The sequence below is a fragment of the Lepisma saccharinum genome, chromosome 7, assembly GCF_977018435.1.
Source record: "Lepisma saccharinum chromosome 7, izLepSacc3.1, whole genome shotgun sequence".
In the NCBI taxonomy this organism is placed as follows: Eukaryota; Metazoa; Arthropoda; class Insecta; order Zygentoma; family Lepismatidae; genus Lepisma; species Lepisma saccharinum.
The window spans coordinates 888,981-908,722 of record NC_139235.1 but is presented as its reverse complement, the minus strand read 5'-3'; the positions used below and the strand labels follow the sequence as shown (position 1 = coordinate 908,722).

At 37.0% G+C, this 19,742-nt stretch overlaps 1 protein-coding gene across 1 annotated transcript in view; it reads right to left on the bottom strand.

The window, feature by feature from the left end:
- LOC145989676 (signal-induced proliferation-associated 1-like protein 2) overlaps positions 1-19,742 on the bottom strand; it is a 136,065-nt gene that overhangs the window by 11,634 nt on the left and 104,689 nt on the right. The window contains exons 12-19 of the mRNA XM_083124889.1: positions 18,100-18,340; positions 13,508-13,760; positions 12,958-13,073; positions 10,920-11,063; positions 10,248-10,359; positions 6,893-7,306; positions 3,614-3,782; positions 2,596-2,870 (exon numbers count right to left, since the gene is read on the bottom strand). Of these exons, the coding sequence (XP_082981015.1) occupies positions 2,596-2,870; positions 3,614-3,782; positions 6,893-7,306; positions 10,248-10,359; positions 10,920-11,063; positions 12,958-13,073; positions 13,508-13,760; positions 18,100-18,340 (1,724 nt within the window). The remainder of the gene's footprint in view (positions 1-2,595; positions 2,871-3,613; positions 3,783-6,892; positions 7,307-10,247; positions 10,360-10,919; positions 11,064-12,957; positions 13,074-13,507; positions 13,761-18,099; positions 18,341-19,742) is intronic.

The following is a 19,742-nucleotide window of genomic DNA, read 5'->3' as shown; positions in this document are numbered from 1 at the left end:
GAAGGAAATACTACAAAAATGGCAAAAAAGAAGAAAATACTACAAAAATGGCACAAAAGTAGAAAATAAAACAAAAATAACAAAAATGACAAAAAAGGAGAAAGTCCTACAAAAATTGCAAAAAAAAGAAGAAAATACTACAAAAATGGCACAAAAGTAGAAAATAAAACAAAAATGACAAAAAAGGAGAAAGTCCTACAAAAATTACAAAAAAAAGAAGAAAATACTACAAAAATGGCAAAAAGTAGAAAATACTACAAAAATGGCAAAAAAGAAGGAAATACTACAAAAATGGCAAAAAAGAAGGAAATACTACAAAAATGGCATAAAAGGAAGAAAATACTACAAAAATGGCAAAGAAGAAAGTACTACAAGAATGGCAAAGAAGAAAATACTACAAAAATGGCAAAAAAATGATGATACTACAAAAAATGGCAAAAAAAGAAGAAAATACTACAAAAATGGCAAAAAAAAGAAGAAAATACTATGACAAGGCCTCTTACAAACAAACAACAAAAAAAGACGTTACATTTCCTTTTGGGGAGGGGGCAAAAATAACATTGTGAAGGGAATCAGAGATTTTGTCCTGCATACTCAGGGTCCTGATTTACAAATAGAATTATCTGACATCCTCGTTACTCTCTCAACTTTGTCCCTAGCAATTCTAGACTCTTTGAACCTCTTTAGGAGGCTTTCTAGGATACACTTTACATCTGATGCTATCTTGGTTGAGACAGCAAGCAAGGGCAGAAGTGCATCAAAAGACAAGGGGGCTGCATTGAAAAATAACATCAATGGTGCAACTATGCTCAATTGTTAGTAAGACTACTGCAAAATATTAGTTTATAACAGGTTTTCCAAGAAGAATGATATGATTTTGAAATGAACTGACAACTATGATTCAAATGTTATAACTGTCATTTGTGTTTAGTATACTGTCACAATTCATCATGGCTAAATACACGCTTCAAGAACATTTAGTTATTATCCAAAAATTTTATGAAAGTAAGATGTTCTATTGAACTTGAAACAGATCATAATTTCGGGCAAAAAATTATCTTCTCAGATGAAGCTCATTTCTGGTTAAGTGGATATGTTAACAAACAAAATTGTCTTTTTCGGTGTGAAAACAATCCACAAGAGATTCACGAGAAGCCCTTGGTGGTTTATGGCATGGTGGCATCATCGGGCCATTTCTTTTTTCCAAAATGAGGTAGGAGATGCTGTTACAGTGACTAGTGAGCGGTAGCGATTGATGTTAACAGATTTTTTGTGGCCAAAATTAGATGGAAATTGATTTGGAGGACATGTGGTTCCAACAAGACTGTACCACATGTCACACTGCTAATGCCACTATCGACGTATTGCAAGAACAGTTTGGTGAAAGGATAATTTCAAGAAATGCAACTGTTAGTTGGCCTCCTAGAACTTGTGATTCAACTCCTTTAGATTGCTTTTTGTGGGGTTATTTGAAATCTATAGTCTATGCAAACAGACCACGAACCCTTGATGGATTAAGATTGAACATCGAACGCTGCATTCGTGATATTAGGCCCGAGTTATTGCACAAAGTCTTCGAAAATTGGGTTCATCGAATTCACTTGTGTGCACGAAGTCAAGGTGGACACTTAAATGATGTGTTATGCAAAATATAATGTAATAAACTATGCTGCAAAATAATATAAAAAGTTTGGTTGATTCTGAAATAGTTTTTATTTTATTTCATTGTAAAATCATATCGTTCTAATTGGAAAACCCTATCTATTGAACCTGCCTCATGTTATTTATTTTTCTATTCATTATCCAATCCTCTGACTTGTCTATGACATTTTCTGCTAATAGATTGATCTACTCTTTCTGGGACTCACCACATTCCAGGGTGGAGAAAAAGCATGATTTTTATTGAAAATTGCTTGTATGATTTTTCGCACCATACATATAGATATGTGTTTTTATAGAAAGGCTTTTCCTAGTAAAACAGGTTGATTAATGCAAATAAAAAAAATATATGTATATACTTTTTTCTGTTTCTGATACTGTTAACTACTATAAAAATGCTTATTGAGTGTGTTAATGAAACTATAATAATTTCAGTAACTTTTATTCCAGTGAAAATAAAACATTTTGGATGTATCTATCATTGTAACTTAAAATATTAAAGGGATGGGCCGATATGAAATTTTGGCCGATACCGATAAAGTACCGATATAAAATTTACCAATACCGATAACCGATATGCTACCGATCTGATATAAAATTAGAAATGGTCCTTGAAGAACCTGAAATGATCATTGATCTCCTTAATAAATGTGTGTTTCAAGGTGACTGCAGTGCAAAAGAAGTTGAATATTTAGACATTTACTTTTTTAGAAAGAAGGCCATGGAGATTATCCATAAAAAATACAACAAAGCGGCAGAATTTTGCACTAAATTATAAGATATTTATCGATATATCGGATCGGTAAAATAATCGGTAATTTTACTGATAAACCGATACACCGATATGCCTATATCGGCCGATACCGATAGAGTATCGATTAATCGGTCCCATACCTAGTTTGTACCATTCATCCAGACACAACACATCCTGCCTACCTTGCTGCCTGTAGAACCATCCTCCCGCTCTGGCAAATAGTCTGGATTGATGAGCTTCATGAGATCCTCTTGTAACGTACTGGAAGTGAGGTTGGCACTGTTGCGGTTTGCTGATCGGCTGGTCACGCCAGGACGAAGCCTCGCCTCCCCGGTGTCCTTAGAGACAGTCCGAGGACTTTGGTTCCTGCTGCTGCCACTGGAGGGGGTCAGTGTACCTGGGCGCTTTGCTCTTCTCAAACGAGGTGATACATTGCTGCTTCCAGCAGATAACTCATCTGGAAAAATCAAAAACTACCACTTTTATTTCTCCTTACACTACAGTTACGTATACAAAAACTCTACTTTAGAAATCGAAACCTGTCATATTGGTGACAAAAATATATATATATATATTTTTTTTTATTTTGCATAATTTCCAGATAATTAGACAGCAAAAGTATTGCGCACCATTTTTGTGAACCTCCAAACTCCAAAGAATCATCAGCTGGTATCTGAATATTTTCCAACTCACACTGATACCACTGGCATAATTTGGGCATAACTTGGGACCTAAATTTGAGCAGGCAGAATGAAAGTAGGCCTAATTTTGAGGGGGCAGAATTAAACAGCCTATTTTTGAGGCAGCAGAATATAAACTGGGCCTAATTTTGAGGGGGAAGAATATAAATGGCCTAATTTTGAGGGGGTAGAATCAGACTTGGAGCCTAATTTGAGGGGACAGAATCAAACCTGGAGCTTAACTTTGGGGGGAAGAGACTCGAAACGTTTTCCATCCCATAAAAATAAGTGTCCACGATTATTTAGATGTTTGCAAAATTACAAATATTACTCTTTATTACTTTACTCCTCAGGTCGCTTAACTTGTAAATTTTAACGAACCAATATTTCTTTTTTTTGGGGGGGGGGAGTACCTACCTTGGCCCCCGGCAAGTTGCGCCAATGGGTATAGGCCAATACCGATACATCAGCTCAATCCTAATCCACACAAACAAAAAAAAGTAGAAACTACTGAACGTACCTTCACTACGTGCACCGAGAAGTCTTTCACTGGCTGAACTGGTGTCTGTTGAGTGGCCATCGCTGGGGGCCAATGAGCGGGCTATTTCACTGCGAACGGCACAGTCCGGAGGTAGACTAGCTGACTTCATGGAGACTATGTGGTCATGCTGGTGGTTTAATTCATTTGGCTGTGAAGATGAAAAGAATAATACATTAAACATTCCCGTAACAATTGCTTGGAATGTTTCAGCTTAGCACTGTGAACCAAAGACTTCCAAAATTACTCTTATTTGAAAAAACTACTATGATGTTCGGAATAATGAAGAATTGCATCTGTTTATAATTCCTTCTAGAGGATTCAAGTTAGTTTTTATGTGGTTTGTGGTTTGTTCTTGATGTCTAGTGACAGGAACTATGCTTACAGCACCTTGAAACCTTCACAAATTCCTAGGCAAGAACAAATGCTATCCACATAAAAATTCATTCAAGTGCTTTGAGGAATTCCAAACATGTAATTTTACAAAATTTGGGAAGTCAAAGTGGTTCTTTGATATGGATGAGCCGATGCATATTTCATTTTTGATGGAAACCCAAAATGTGAACTAACAAACTGTAATGTTCATTTTTCATGTTTTTGAAAAGTGTGAGGTGCATTTTCCTACCGTGTATTGTCGTAAAATGATGTAAAATGAAAATGCTATTTTATACCACTTTTGATCCAGAAATATGCTCAATTTTTGGACCAAAATCCTCATCTTTTATTCACCATGAATATGTTGCTGTATTCATACAGATGCTTCAAAATTTTAACAATTATAATTTATTCAGTTATTATGACAGTATTCCACTCCAATTATGTGTATTGCTTTAAAATATTCAAGAAGTTAAATCATGATATTAAAATATTTCCTATGTAATCATAAAATACAGTGAAAAATCAATGTAAACTTCGAATTTTTCTTAACTTCTGGATTAATAATTAAGACTACATGAAAGTGTGAGGCATTTTTCCACATCTCACAAAATGTCAACACAATATCAGCTGGTATTAGTAAATAATACCAATACACTCACATCAGCTCAGCTCTAGGTTTTGGAAACAACAAATTGTTTTCAAAAAACTTGGCTCAACATATCAAAGGTCCCAGAGCTGCTGCAGAACAAAATTTAGATTTCAGTTATATTTTCATTAGTATGGAGTATACATTGCAGGAATTCCACTGGGAACAGCAGCATATTTATCTTTGGGAATGTTTTAGAGAACCAGGGAGAGCAAACAGGGACCGCTAGTCACTCGGTCTCGGCTGATATAGCCATATCGGCTTATTGGTAAAATTGTTGATAATTTTACCGATCCAATAAAGATCTTATAATTTAGTGTAATATTTTCCCATTTTCTTATGATTTTTAGTGATATAAACATATAATCTCCATGTCCTACTTTTTAAAAAAGTAGTTGTCTGAATATGCAGCTCGTTTTGCATTGCAGTCAACCTGGAAACACATTTATTAAGGTGGTTCATATATACGAGGGTGGTTCAATAATTATTGTCCCTGACATATAAGCAGTATTATTTTTCCACGAAGTCCCCCTTCACAGTAATGCACTTCTTCCACCTATGCTGTAAAGCCACTATGCCAGCTTCAAGAATGTCTGTGGCTGAGCCGTGAGCCATTCTTCTGCAGCGTCCATAACAGCAGCATTTGAGGGAAAATGTGTCCCCTTGAGGTGCTCCTTCAACTTCGGGAACAAATGAAAGTCACTAGGGGCAAGGTTGGGTGAGTAGGGAGGGTGTTCCAACACATGGAAACCAGCAGCATGGATTGCGGCACCAGTAACATGGCTTCTGTGTGCTGGAGCATTATCGTGGTGAAACAGCACTTTTCGCCGCAACATCCCACGCCGTTTCTCCTTGATTGCTTCGCGTAACTTAGGAATTAGGGCTGCATAATAGTCCCCAGTAACAGTGTGTCCCACCAGGTAGCCAATAAGGAGCACACCCTACGCATCCCAAAAAATTGTGGCCATAACCTTGCGTGCTGATGCTTGCACATTGAATTTGCGGGGGGAGGTGAATTGCTGTGCCGCCACTCCATACTCTGTCGTTTGGACTCGGGATCATAGTGGTGGAGCCATGTCTCATCCACTGTCACAAATCTATCACAGAACTGCTTCAGGTCTGCCCCCATCAGCTCCAAACCAGCCCTTGAACATTGAACTCTGTCTTTCTGTTGTTCACGGGATAACATTTTGGGGACCCATCGCGCTGACACCTTTCTGAATCCCGAGTGTTCATGCACAATGGTTTCCACTGAGCCTACAGAGATGTGCATGATGTCTGCTAACTGTTGCACCGTGATTCTTCTGTCAGCGATAATCATGTCATGCACAGCATCAATGTTTTCTGGGGTGGATGCTGTTGTTGGAGGACCAGCACCAGGGGCCTGTTGACAGCTTTCCCTGCCGCAACGGAAATCGCGGCACCAGTTTTTTACCACCTGGTAGGTAGGAGCCCCATCACCCAACACACTGACCATGTCCTCATGAATCTCCTTTGGGCTTAGCCCCTTTTTCTGGAGGTACTTGATGACAGCTCGTTGTTCGGTTTTCTCCATTTTTCAAACTAAGTGCCACCTCTCACACTTAAAACTAGAAAACAAATTTACTATAGCACCTACGGTTCTGAAATTTTGCATATAGGCATCTAAGACATTAGGCTACAATATCCCCATCATTCATTGCAATTCATATACTTTAAGTATGCCGGGGACAATAATTATTGAATCACCCTCGTATTATATCAGAAAGCAGAGATCGAAAATGTATAGTGCCCTACCCCCCCCCCCCCCCCGCATCCCCTAAATGTGCCTTCATGGCACTGTGCTACATGCACGGGGAACTTTACCTTATTGATTGATTTGGTGTTTTAAAGTCCACTTTATGCACAGAAAGGCTAATCGGGACTGGACCTACAGTTTAAAGTGGGATCCGAACCACTATGTGCCTCCACTGGGTATCGAACCCAGGACCCCTTGATTACAAGGCAGCAACGTTACCACTGCGCCATCAGGAAGGCACCTTATCAGTAGAATATCAGTAACTTTTTATAGCGGTACTTTATTGGTATCAGCCAAAATTTCACATTGGTCCATCCCTAAGGAAAAGTATAAACAGGAAGAAAATGGAGAAGCTTTGCTTCAATGCAATCCATATGAGGACCAAAACAGCAGAGGATGATCAATTAATGTCAACCAATTCCTCAGTGAAAAAGGAAGGAAAGAAAAGGGGAAAACTCACCTTGGTAGGCCTGAGGAAGTTCAAAGTTCGATCCATATGTTGCAGATGACGGCTGTCGGAAATGCAGGTTACTTTTTCCCCAACCTTAAACTCTTGAGATGACAACTGAAGAGATTCGTAATCAACGTATCCTGGATTCACGTGGCTGTGGTTCGGAGACTGAGCGTAATGTGCGTGGGCGTTCATTTTAGAGTGGCCAACAGGGTGCCCCGAAAGCTCCTCGCAGCTCTGTCTCTTCGGAGCCACCTGATGAAAGGCGCTTCCGCCACCTGTGCCTAGCCGAGCAGGGAGAGGGGGAGGGGAAGCATCCCGTACAGAGTTTATTGCAACTGTGGCATCTATTTCCGGAGGCTCCAGCAGTTCGTACCACCTGTCATCGCTGGAATGGCCACTCGACGAGCTATTCATTGTGCCCTGCATAGTAAAAAGAAAAGAAGGTTTGTTTACACTTTGTAAACGTTGTTGTTTCTCAAACTTTCATAAATCATATGGAATTTAATAGGCTTGTATTTTCAGCAGTGCATGGTTTGAATCTTTCTTATTTTGCATTGCTTTTCACTTTCAGCTAGTGAAAATAATGAGGATTAGATGAAATTGAAATTTGTATTCCTGTCCAGATATTATTAGAATAATTAAATCAAGAAGACATGGGTGGGCAGACCACGTGGCACGAATGGGAGAGGAAAGAAGAGTTTACCGGATTCTTGTTTGGAAACCTGATGGTAAGAGACCTGTAGAAAGGCCAAAACATTGAGATGGACATAAAGGAAATTAGTAAGGATGGAATAGATTGGATTGATCTTCCTCAGGATAGGGTTCAAGAAGGCTACAGAGTTATACGAAATTGATTAGGAGGACATTCGGTGGCGGAGATATAAGACAAGCAATGCAAGCACTGCTTCCATTATGAAAATATTATTTACAGCTGCAAACTCCCTCAGCAGCTTGGTCGGGAGGCACCAGCCTGCTCTACTTTCAATCACTATATGTACCTAAGTATTACATGGCAAATGGTGACTGCTTTCTGTAACTTTTCAGCCTGAAAACCACAGGATCCAACAGATGGTAGACAAAGACACTGCTATCAGAAAGCAAGACTACAGTCTGCATGTATGTGTTAACACAATCATGAAAATGAATAATTTTTTAGTTCTAAATTCCATGTATAAGGGTTGTTTGATAAATAAGTGGACTGGGCCTGTGGTTTCGGTGTATGTACAAGTAAGGAAAAATCAATTGTTAATACACTTGTACATTGCACATGTTACATGGACATTGTTAGTCTTCTGTTTTCGTCGCAGGTAGACGTTCAAACCTCAAACGTAATTAAGTGCAGGGATGGATGTCTCCAGATATGTGCAATGGTGTGCGATTCTTCTCCCTTCTCAGAATTCCTTGCACCAATTAACACTGCCGTATGCTGCAAAGCTTCATCCCCTACAACACATTTAACCAGCGAACAATCTCTGGAGGCTGCACACCTTCAGCACATATGAACTGAATCACACACCGTTGGGCATATCTGGAGAAATCCATCCCTGTACTTAATCACGTTTGAGGGTCAAACGTCTACCTGCAACGAAAACAGAAGACTAACAATGTGGATGTAACATACACAATAGACACAATTGTTTTCTCCTCATTTCTACATACACCAAAACCACAGCCCCAGTCCACTTATTTATCAAACAACCCTCATAGATGAACATTAGAGCAAATACTTTATGTTTCATGATTTGTAAACCATGTAAATACTGTACACATTCAGGGGTTAAGGCAAATATCATTTTCCCAGCATCGGGGAGCATTGGAATTTGCAGAAACGCTGTTTGTTGCACACCTCGTCCATCTCAAATTACAAAACCAGTGTTGAGAACTACTAGATTATTCACATGATACCTATATTGTGTTGCCATACATGCAAATTCGATAAATGAGTGATTTTTAGATAAAACTTGGAGGTGAAGAAAAGATCTGCAAACAGCACAAAAGTTAATTTATGAAACTCAAATTCTATTTTTTTATAATGTGACACATCATAATGCAAACATGATGTAGTCAGGAGGTGGTAGAGAACAAACAGGAGCATTTCCTTCATGTTGTAATCACCAATAATTCCACAGTTTAATTATTTATTTATCTTGAAGCCAGTTCATTTACTTTCCTGTGAGCAATAATTTGTACACTGAGGTTGTCATCAGTTTTCTGTTGTTTAAGGTTTTTCAGAACGATGTTCCATTTGTACTTGTGGAAACAATTAGGTGCTGTCTTGTTTGTGCTTTGAATAGTTTTAGTTGCGTACAAGAAGCTGCAAGGAAAAAGCAAGTATTTTACAGTCAATAAAGAATTTTGAAATGAAGAATGTGGCTAATGGGGGAGAGGGGTGAATATCCCTTATTACTTTATTATTATCTTATCAGCTTCTGATGAATCTGATTGTCTTTTTTCCTTAGGAAAACTGGGGCACATGGGTGATATAGTTTAACCCCCCCCCCTGCATTTTTTTGTGCTGACAATGTGCTGCATGTATTGTATTAAACTATCGCTTACCTTCTTCTTCAGATCACACTTTGCAACTGAGGGCACTCACAGTACCCAGGCCAGGATGCAAAGAGATCACGAGTCGACCATTCAACGCATTCACTGAGGCAGTTTCAAAACTAGTTCATGGCACCATTACAGTAAAAGTCAGCCAGAAATGTAGTTTGAATATTGGAAAAAGTACGAAGAGTTCTCTGTCTTCAACTTCTTTCTTGGCCCTTCATTTATGTCTCTTGCACAGATCAACAACAATATTTCATCGAGGAAGACTGTTATAGCCACTACTAACCTTCTGAAATGTTGAGCACTATAGTGTACCAGGATTTCTTAATAATTTCAATTGTTAGTGTTAACCCATTTCCTCTCTAAAATTGGTACTTTTTTGCGAAGCATCTATATAGACACAGTGTTTCAAAATTAACTATTGTTGTATTGCGGCAAGCCATTTTTATAGACACCTCTTTTTTATGCTTTTATTAGTCTATGTGGGCAAACAATCCATTGTTGATGCTTCGTCGGTTCCTGACTTTTATTTTCTGCACTACAAAATTTGAAAGAGAGTCTGTATACAGATTACTTTCCTAGCTTCATTATGCGGCAAGTCTTTTTATAGTTTTCATATACGATGAAATGAATTTGTGGTTGATCTGTTATATACAGATCCAGATCATGATTTATTTTTGGAAGAACTTTCCTTCAACGTCTTTGCAGGGAAGGGATTAATAGGTTAGGTAAAATACCCTAAAACACCCAGGCCTAGTCATACAATTTATGCAGTATATCACGTAGCCAGAAGGGGGGGGGGGGGACTCACCTCTGGATTTGAAGGGAATCTGGAGTCAATGCCAGTGAAGGATTTGCTGCTGCTGCCTGTCCCATACCCTGAGCTGCTGCTGGATCTTGGAGGTGAAAGGCTGCGTTCGTACCTGCAGAAGGAAAATTCTATGTCAAACTCACATTTTGGAATAACAAACACACCAAAACCTAAGGTAACATTCCATCGGGAGAGATTCTTGACACTGCAAACAATTTTTGTTACATTTTTCGTAACCAACAAAATTACTGACCTTGTGCTGCCATCTAAGAGATGCACATTCAAGGGTAATATTTTTAGTGTTATCTCAGTATCAAGAGCAGGTTATTGGAGGAAGGGGCATGTTAGGCTGTTCTTATGACAAAGAGTGTACATTGTAAGGATGGGACAGATTAATCAGTACTCCCATCGGTATCAGTCGATATAGGCATATCAGTTTATCAGTAAAATTACCAGTTTCTTTAGAGATCTGCACATTTGTGCAAAATGAACAATGACAAACCCAAAAATAGTAATTACCCTTAAAGTATGCACTGAGCAGGGATTCAGTTCGTATATTTGAATCAATGGCTAATGCAGACATGTAAAGGGTGAAGTTTTCCAAAAATGAAAGTGCAAAAACTCTACAGTTGTCTCGTGTGCATAATGTTTAACATCCCAACATTCCCTTACCTTCTCCTATGATTCTCTGGAACTACTTGCTGGTGGGCCACGGACTTGTGATTCATCTTGCTCATTTCTTCCGGGCTTGTTAAGTTCTCATAATCTCCACCAAAGTTGGTTATCAAGTACTTGCAGTTCTGTAGGTTGCATCCCCTGTAATGGAAATTATACATGCAATGGAACTTCAATTTTACATTACCAGATTTTACATTTTCCAGAATTACTCATTCCTCATGGTGGGAGGGAGGAAAGGGGGGAGGGATCGCAACCATGTGTGTAGTGAAAGTTTTAGATTCAGAAGAACTGCAAATTTTGTTTAGATTTGGTCTTCCTTTACTAGGAGTAAATATGAGTTCCATTCCCACATCAGAGGTGAATATACATTCTTGCGCCTAAAATTACACTAAAAGTACACCCTAGATATGCTCTTGTTTTGTATGCATAAATACAGAGTTTGTAAACAGTGAGATAATGTAGTTTTTATTTCCCTGACTGAATTTTCATTAACCCCTTAAGTGTGGATGACGTATATATACGCTCTCCGCATTGTGCTGCTGTAGTGCGGAAGGCGTAATATATGCTTTACGTTTGTTTCAACTATATTCAATTTACTGTGGCGTATATAGCCACACAGACGTTTGGTGAGATAGTTCTAGCTGTAGTAGAAACAAAAAAATAGTAGCAAGAGAGGAAAAAGAAGATGAAACTAATTTTTCCCTTCTTCTTCTTTCTTTTCATCATCTTCTTTTTCATATATAGTTTTCGAATATAGTTGAAACAAACATAAAGTGTATATATAGGTTGCCAGACGTCCTGTATATACGGGATTGTCCCCTTTTTTTAAAGAAATGTCCCGGTGTCCTGGAAAATGTTCTCGGGATGCCCATTTGTCCCATATTTAGCTAAAGAAAAAATGAATTCAAATTTCAAAATCATTTTATACAACAAGAAATTAATAACAATTTATAACTAACCTAATTGGATACCAATTATCATTTACCACTCAATCCTCATATTAACATTGGCGTAGAACTGGTCATTGTCAAATAAGAAGCGACTCACGACTGGCAAAGGCAGTTCTGGTTCTAATACAGCTTTCACTTGTTTCTTTTCTTGGTCAATGGAATCAGAGTGGAGTCGATAATATTCAGGGCTTAGGTGATGTAAGAAGTTTTCTTTTATTTTGTCATGTCAAAAAGAAAGTGTTCTCATAGTAGTGATTATTGTAAACAAAGGTCCTCTTAAAGGATGCCAAGTGTTCACTCAAATATTAATATATTTTGTCAAAATGTTAAAAATTCAGCATTAACAATGCTTTACACTGCAACTGATTTTGTAATGTTTAAAAATGTTATAAAAATATATTTAACTATATCCATGTCAAATGTGTGCAGCTTTTTTATTTTAGAAATCTGGCAACCCTATACAGCAGTACAATGCGGAGGGCGTATACTGAATTTGATGAAAAAACCTACATTTTGCAGCAAAAAAAACTACATTTTCCAGTAGCGACTTGTTCAACAAATTCCACACTTAAGGGGTTAAAGTTTTTACTCCCCAATCATAGGATATGTTCATGCATATGTCCCATAGAGGATAATTATTTATCTTGAAGTCTAGGGTTGTTACAAGCATAATAAGTGCTAATAAACTAAAAATAAATGTCTGATGTGTTCTCCTGAAATGTCACAACAAAAAAAACTATGTTTTTATGCTTGAAACAACCATAGATTACAAGATAAATAATTCTACAATGCAAGCAATGGGAACATGCAAGAAAAATCAGTAGAGAATAACGTTTTATAACATTTAACATTGTCCTGCATTTTGTCCTTGTGTGCATCGAGGTGGTTTCACGTGTTCTTTCCAGTGCCCGGAACAGTCCATTTCTTCATGAGAATAGTATAAATCTTTAATATATTTTCTAAACGTATATGTATTACTGTTGCTGAACTGGAGTACAGTCAAAGATCTGTTTCGGTTACACTTCTTCTTCCTCAGTATCTACAGTGTAAATTTTGCTTAATCCCTAATTGGAATTACAAACCTTCTTGGTCCTCCGTCTGGTAAAGGTGGGATCACAGTGACCATCACCATGACAGACGTCTTCAACAGATCCACCATTTGGTCATGGGTGAGAGTGGACACAGCAACTTTGCAAATCTGAAAGTGAAAGTGGGTTTAGCTGCTTGATGTGAAGGCGAAACAACAAACGTATGTCCCTTTGCAAGTAAACAGGGCTATTCTCGAAATCCTGCAGATTTTGTAAAGGTTTTGCAACCCTGAGGGTATCCGAGTGCCAATTTGTTTTTTTTTAAATATTCTAATTCACACATAGTAAATGATCATATCTTTCAAACAAAAGAATCTGAAGCTGTATCAAACCCACAGTATGTATATTTTTGAATTTGTTACATTTCTAATTTCACTGTAGCACAGTGATTTTTTCTTCAAAATGGGGTATTTTCAAAATTGCTGCTGATCAGATGAGCTCAGCAGAAGATTAAGAGAGTAATTCTTTTGAATAGTTTTTGCATACATCCATCAATCCCAAACATGCAACCCAACCCTGAATGACAGACAAGAGTCCTCCTTACCTCCACCAATCGCATGCCCTGCCGCAAACCAGCTTTCCACGCAAGACCCATGTTCTCAACCTGCGTCACTACACCATCTGGTTGGACATGGAATCCCAGCTGCCCCATTGGGTTGCGGCGTAAGGACAGTTCCTGCACAGGGCACCCAGATGTCACCACTCTCAATCTTGCTACTATTTCCATCAATTCATCTCTGTCGCCATCTTGGATATGCAGTGTTGTGCATTCCCCTTGGTGGTGGTATATCCTGAGACTGGAAAAAAAAAAACATCAGAATGTAGACATAAATTTAAGCATTTGCAAACCAAATATGAATCCTAGCAAATAAGTTCTGATGAGTAAAATTGTGTCATAATTTTTAGAGCTGAGCTGATACTCTTACAGATTCCCACCGATACAGATACTTGAAAATTGCAATAATTAAAATGTGTTCAAAATATTGATAAATATGTGTGTGTAAATATTCCTCTCCAATTATATGCATCAATTTACCAAGAAATTTGCTTCAGAATATTCACGAATTGCATCAGAATATTAAAATAATGTTATGTAATCACAAAATATAGTTTTTCGTGCAAAATTGGTGCAAAAAAAAAAAGCATGTTTGAATTTTGCATAATTCCCTAAATGCCGGAAAAGTATCAGCTGGTATCAGTCAATGAATTTCAACAGATACATTCAGATACCGGTACATCAGCATCAGTATCGGCTCAGTCCTAATAATTTTACATAAGTGCTATAATCCAATTATTTAGTCAAACCTCAATTTGTGTGTTTATTATGGGATCAAATGAAAAATTTAAATTTTGGAAATGTAAAGTCCAGCATTTGTTTTTCTCTGTGGGGCCATGAAGATGCGGGAAAATGCAAAATCCAAGAATGTTAAATTGAGGTTCCACTGTATACTTGTGAAACTACATTTGAACCAATGCTCATACTCTCACCAATACCACTCACCACTGATATATTGTGTTTCATACCTGGTGAAGGTACATGATGGTTCAAAATCCTACTTTAAACTAGATCTAGTCCCGATTAGCCTTTCTGTGCATAAAGTGGACTTAAAAACAAACTCCACAACAACCACTAATACTTCTTAACAACTTAAAAGTAATTCAGATTATTTATAAATTTTAATATGTAGCTATTCCATTGAAACTATAGACTGTCAATCCATCAGTTTTATTTTTAAATATTCATAATTTCACGACATAACATAATTAGATTATTAAAGGAGCTGTCATTTATTCAGATAATCCACTTTTTCACACAATATGAATGCAAAATTAATGAACATTACACATCTTGCATAATTTTTACAATAATTTGTGTCTGTGTAGTATTGTGTGGTATTTTATGGACCCTGCTTAGTACACAGAGTCCAGAAAAACATTGCCAGGAAGGGTGATTACATACCAACCAATGCTTTCTGATTACAATCAGTTCAGCACCCTACAAAACACACAAAATATCCATGCATCTACACTCCTCACAAAAAGTTTGGAATATTGTTATATTAGGCACAGCAAGTTTGGAATATTGTTATATTAGGCACAGCAAGTTTGGAATATTGTTATATTAGGCACAGCAAGTTTGGAATATTCTTATATTAGGCACAGCAAGTTTGGAATATTCTTATATTAGGCACAGCAAGTTTGGAATATTGTTATATTAGGAACAACAAGTTTGGAATATTGTTATATTAGGAACAACAAGTTCGGAATATTGTTATATTAGGCACAGCAAGTTCGGAATATTGTTATATTAGGCACAGCAAGTTCGGAATATTGTTATATTAGGCACAGCAAGTTCGGAATATTGTTATATTAGGCACAGCAAGTTCGGAATATTGTTATATTAGGCACAGCAAGTTCGGAATATTGTTATATTAGGCACAGCAAGTTTGGAATATTGTTATATTAGGCACAGCAAGTTTGGAATATTGTTATATTAGGCACAGCAAGTTTGGAATATTGTTATATTAGGCACAGCAAGTTTGGAATATTGTTATATTAGGCACAGCAAGTTTGGAACATTGTTATATTAGGCACAGCAAGTTTGGAATATTGTTATATTAGGCACAGCAAGTTTGGCATATTGTTATATTAGGCACAGCAAGTTTGGAATATTGTTATATTAGGCACAGCAAGTTTGGAATATTGTTATATTAGGCACAGCAAGTTTGGAATATTGTTATATTAGGCACAGCAAGTTTGGAATATTGTTATATTAGGCACAGCAAGTTTGGAATATTGTTATATTAGGCACAGCAAGTTTGGAATATTGTTATATTAGGCACAACAAGTTTGGAATATTGTTATATTAGGAACAAGTTTGGAATATTGTTATATTAGGAACAACAAGTTTGGAATATTGTTATATTAGGAACAACAAGTTTGGAATATTGTTATATTAGGAACAACAAGTTTGGAATATTGTTATATTAGGCACAACAAGTTTGGAATATTGTTACATTAGGCACAGCAAGTTTGGCATATTGTTATATTAGGCGACAATATTCCAAATCTGTGTGAGGAGTGTATTAATTTTGGTGGCCACTGCAGACACCACATACACTAGGAATTGATGTGTTATTGTTAGTGTTTTCCAGTGAGTAAGTTCAAACACTGAAGTAGTGTAACACTATGTGATTTATCCTTCCTGGAAAAAAATAATCCATGCAGTTTTTTTTCACATTAAAAGAATGCATTTCTGCATAAGGCTAATTGCAACAACGAGAATGAGTGGTGACAGATGAAATTGAAGAACAGGTGTTCACAAAGGAACATTCATGGACCACCTGAATCAACAATTTCTTTCCATTCCCATGAAAGAACGCTTATCAATAGATGAACAAATGTGTGCTACGAAAGCAAGACATCATATGAAGCAGTATATGAAGGACAAACCTCACAAGTGGGGATATAAACTTTTTGTATTGTGTGGAGATATGGGATTTGCTCACAAAAGTGGACAGGAGAATGATCCAAAGTTTAGGCTTCAGTCTGAACCTGACATTGGTGCAAGTGGCAATGTTGTTGTAAGATTCGCAAGAGAAATACCAAATTAAAAAAATTATAAATTGTACTTTGATCATTTTTACACTTCATTGGACCTTGCAATATACCTATATAAAAGAGGAATTGAGTGTGTAGGCACTATTCAGAGAAACAGAATACCAAACTGTAAATTTCCAAAGGACGAAGATATGAAGAAGCATCCTCGTGGATTCTCTCAGGAGTTATGTGCAAATGTTGATTCTGCAGAGATCTCCACAGTTATATTCAAGGATAATAACAATATTGCATTGCTTTCAACATTCGTTGGTGAAGAACCGAAGCAATTAGTTCAGAGGTATGACAAAAAGAAGAAGGAGCATATTCAGGTGCAATGTCCAGCAGTTGTGTCTGTTTACAACAAGCACATGGGAAATGTTGATCTCCTGGACAGTAACATAGAAAGAATTCATATCAAAATGAAATCTCGAAAGTGGTATTTTCGATTATTTTATCACCTTGTGGACATTACAATTATAAATGCTTGGACTTTGCAGTGGAAAGTCCATTCTAAAGCAAATGGCAATACTCTAACACAGAATCAATTCAGAGTCGAATTAGCAAACACTCTGTGCAGAATTGGACCAAAGAGTCAAAAAGGAGGTAGACCAAGTAGTACTGACATTGGTGATGAACGGGGTGTCAAATACAAAGTAACTCTACCAAGTCTAGAGATTAGAAAGAACTTGCATGGTCACTGGCCTCAATGGAAAGAGAAAAGGACAACTTGTAAATACACTAACTGCAGAGGATATACATATGTAGCCTGTGAAAAGTGTAAGGTTAATTTATGCTTCAACAAAGAAAAAAACGGCTTCAAGGCTTTCCATGAGTAGTGAGCAGGGTTTAATATGTCTGGACAGAATATTATATGTAGTGAATCTTATCAAAAAATATGTAATAATTGTTATTCTACACTACATGTTGAACTACAATGTATATGCAATTGTAACCTAAACGTGCAGCTTTGCACGTATGCAAAGTTCACTAAAATGTCAAAATGTAACCTAAACGTGCAGCTTTGCACATATGCAAAGTTCAATAAAATGTCAATAAAACATAAAATTTACAACATATAATTTTTTAACTATTTTTTCAGTGATTCCATCACAAAGATTCACATTAAAAATTATCAGCTTAATACAAAAAATTGCGCATTTAAGGGTTAAAATGAGACCATGCCCAGCCCTGTAGTTGAAACAGGTCTCTTGCAAATTGTATTTAAAGTTTCAGCAGTGAGCGGTTTTTGGGCAATTTTGACAATTGTCAATAACTCAAAAACTGGCAACATGAAAAATAAAAATAAAATATTTTCTATATTTCAGATGATAAGAAACATGTATACCAAAATTTAGCCAAATCCATGAGATCAAAAGTTTATGCACTAGTTGATTGACATAGAATTACCCTACCATAATTGATCCTTTATTCACCCTAATCATAATTATTGTAATTATAATCATAATCTATAACAATCATCTAATCATAGTAAGAAATTATTCAGGAGCATGTGTTTAATTTGTGTGGTGAACCTACCTATTTGTCTGTGCATGCCATCCCAGAATAGATCGGCACGGTGCTACAAATACTATTTCCCTGGTTGCTTCTTCGATGAGAACTATGGTGTCCGTGGAAATCCCAAGGAAGCATTCGACTAGCATAGACTGTCCACTGTCATCCAGCAGCACCTGCCATGATATGGCACCTCGTTGTGTTGCATCTGGCAGAAATCGAGGTCTTGTGCGTTCTTTCTTCTTACTGCTGAATGACAACATGGCTGCAAAGGAGAAATTAGAAATATAGATTTTTTAGTTTTAGAAAAACTCTAACATCACTGTAAAAATTAGGATAAGTCACAACTTGACTGTTGTGATTTTACATGTTTCAATCACATTTCTACAGTGTTCATTTTTCACAACTAGGCTACTGTCAACAAGTCTTCAACTTCAAGGCATTCACATGCAAAGTGATTTTTTAGTACACCATTTACGTGACACTTATCACTGTAAATAAGAAACATTTCTTTATATCATTGGCTCAGTCATTTAAACAGACGATCATAGATCTACTGTATTCTGGATAAAGGCAAATATTAATTACTTGAAACGTCATTATACAGTAACAACCAACAACAGCACAGTAAGGCATGAAACAAACTATTTCCAATTACAACTTAGTGATGAATGTGGTAACATGGACTATCATTAAAATTTTATATGTAACAAATAAATCAGAACAATAGTGCTGATTCTAGAAATTCAGACGGCAGATATTTATCTCGCACCATGGGGGGGAAGTGTCAACAACTTTTCTCCTGAGATTGGAACCAATGGCCACCCACTATTGTAAGGAAAGTGGGAAGTTATGAATCAGTAGCATAACCCAGTCACGGAAACCTACAACAACGACTGGGGGTTTGTCGTGCTGACCACACGTCACCCCATATCTGGTTGGATGCGAGATAGGAGTGAGGCAGGCAGTCGGTAGGTAGACACATGCTGTTGCACCACAGATTATTTATTTATATATATTCATACATCATAGAGATAGAACATATCAATCAGTACTCTTCTGATATCAGCAGATTTAGGTTGATTGGTTTATCAGTAGAATAACTATTACTGATAATTTTACCCATGAACTTTAGTGCAAAGTTCTGCAACTTTGTTATCACTTTTATGAATTCAAACACATATTTTATATGCCCTATTTTTGTTAAGTTAAAAAGCCACTGCAGTCACTTGTTATGATAATTAAAGAGAGTAATAAAAAATTCATGTTTTTTACGTATGTATCTGCCACTTTTGGCTATCTACAGTGAGGATTAGATGAAATTGATGAAGGGCACTCGCAAATAACAGCCATGTTCAGCCTGAGATTTGAACCCTGGAGCTTTGGTGGGAAAATCCGAAAGTCTACTACTTAGCATACTCAGTCACTGAACTGGCATTCATTTTCTTCAAGGAACCTTTGCAATTTTATGCCAGATTTATCAAATATTAGTTATTAGTTATCAGTATTCCTACTGGCTCTTAGCGAGGGGGGAGCTGGGGGGGGGGCTGTAGCCTAGGGTGTATAGGGGACCCTTCAAAGCTTTTTTTATTAAAAAAAAAAAAAGACAAAAGTTAGAATATGCGATGGGAAACTTTACCCTTGGCAGAAGTATATTCTGTTAACAC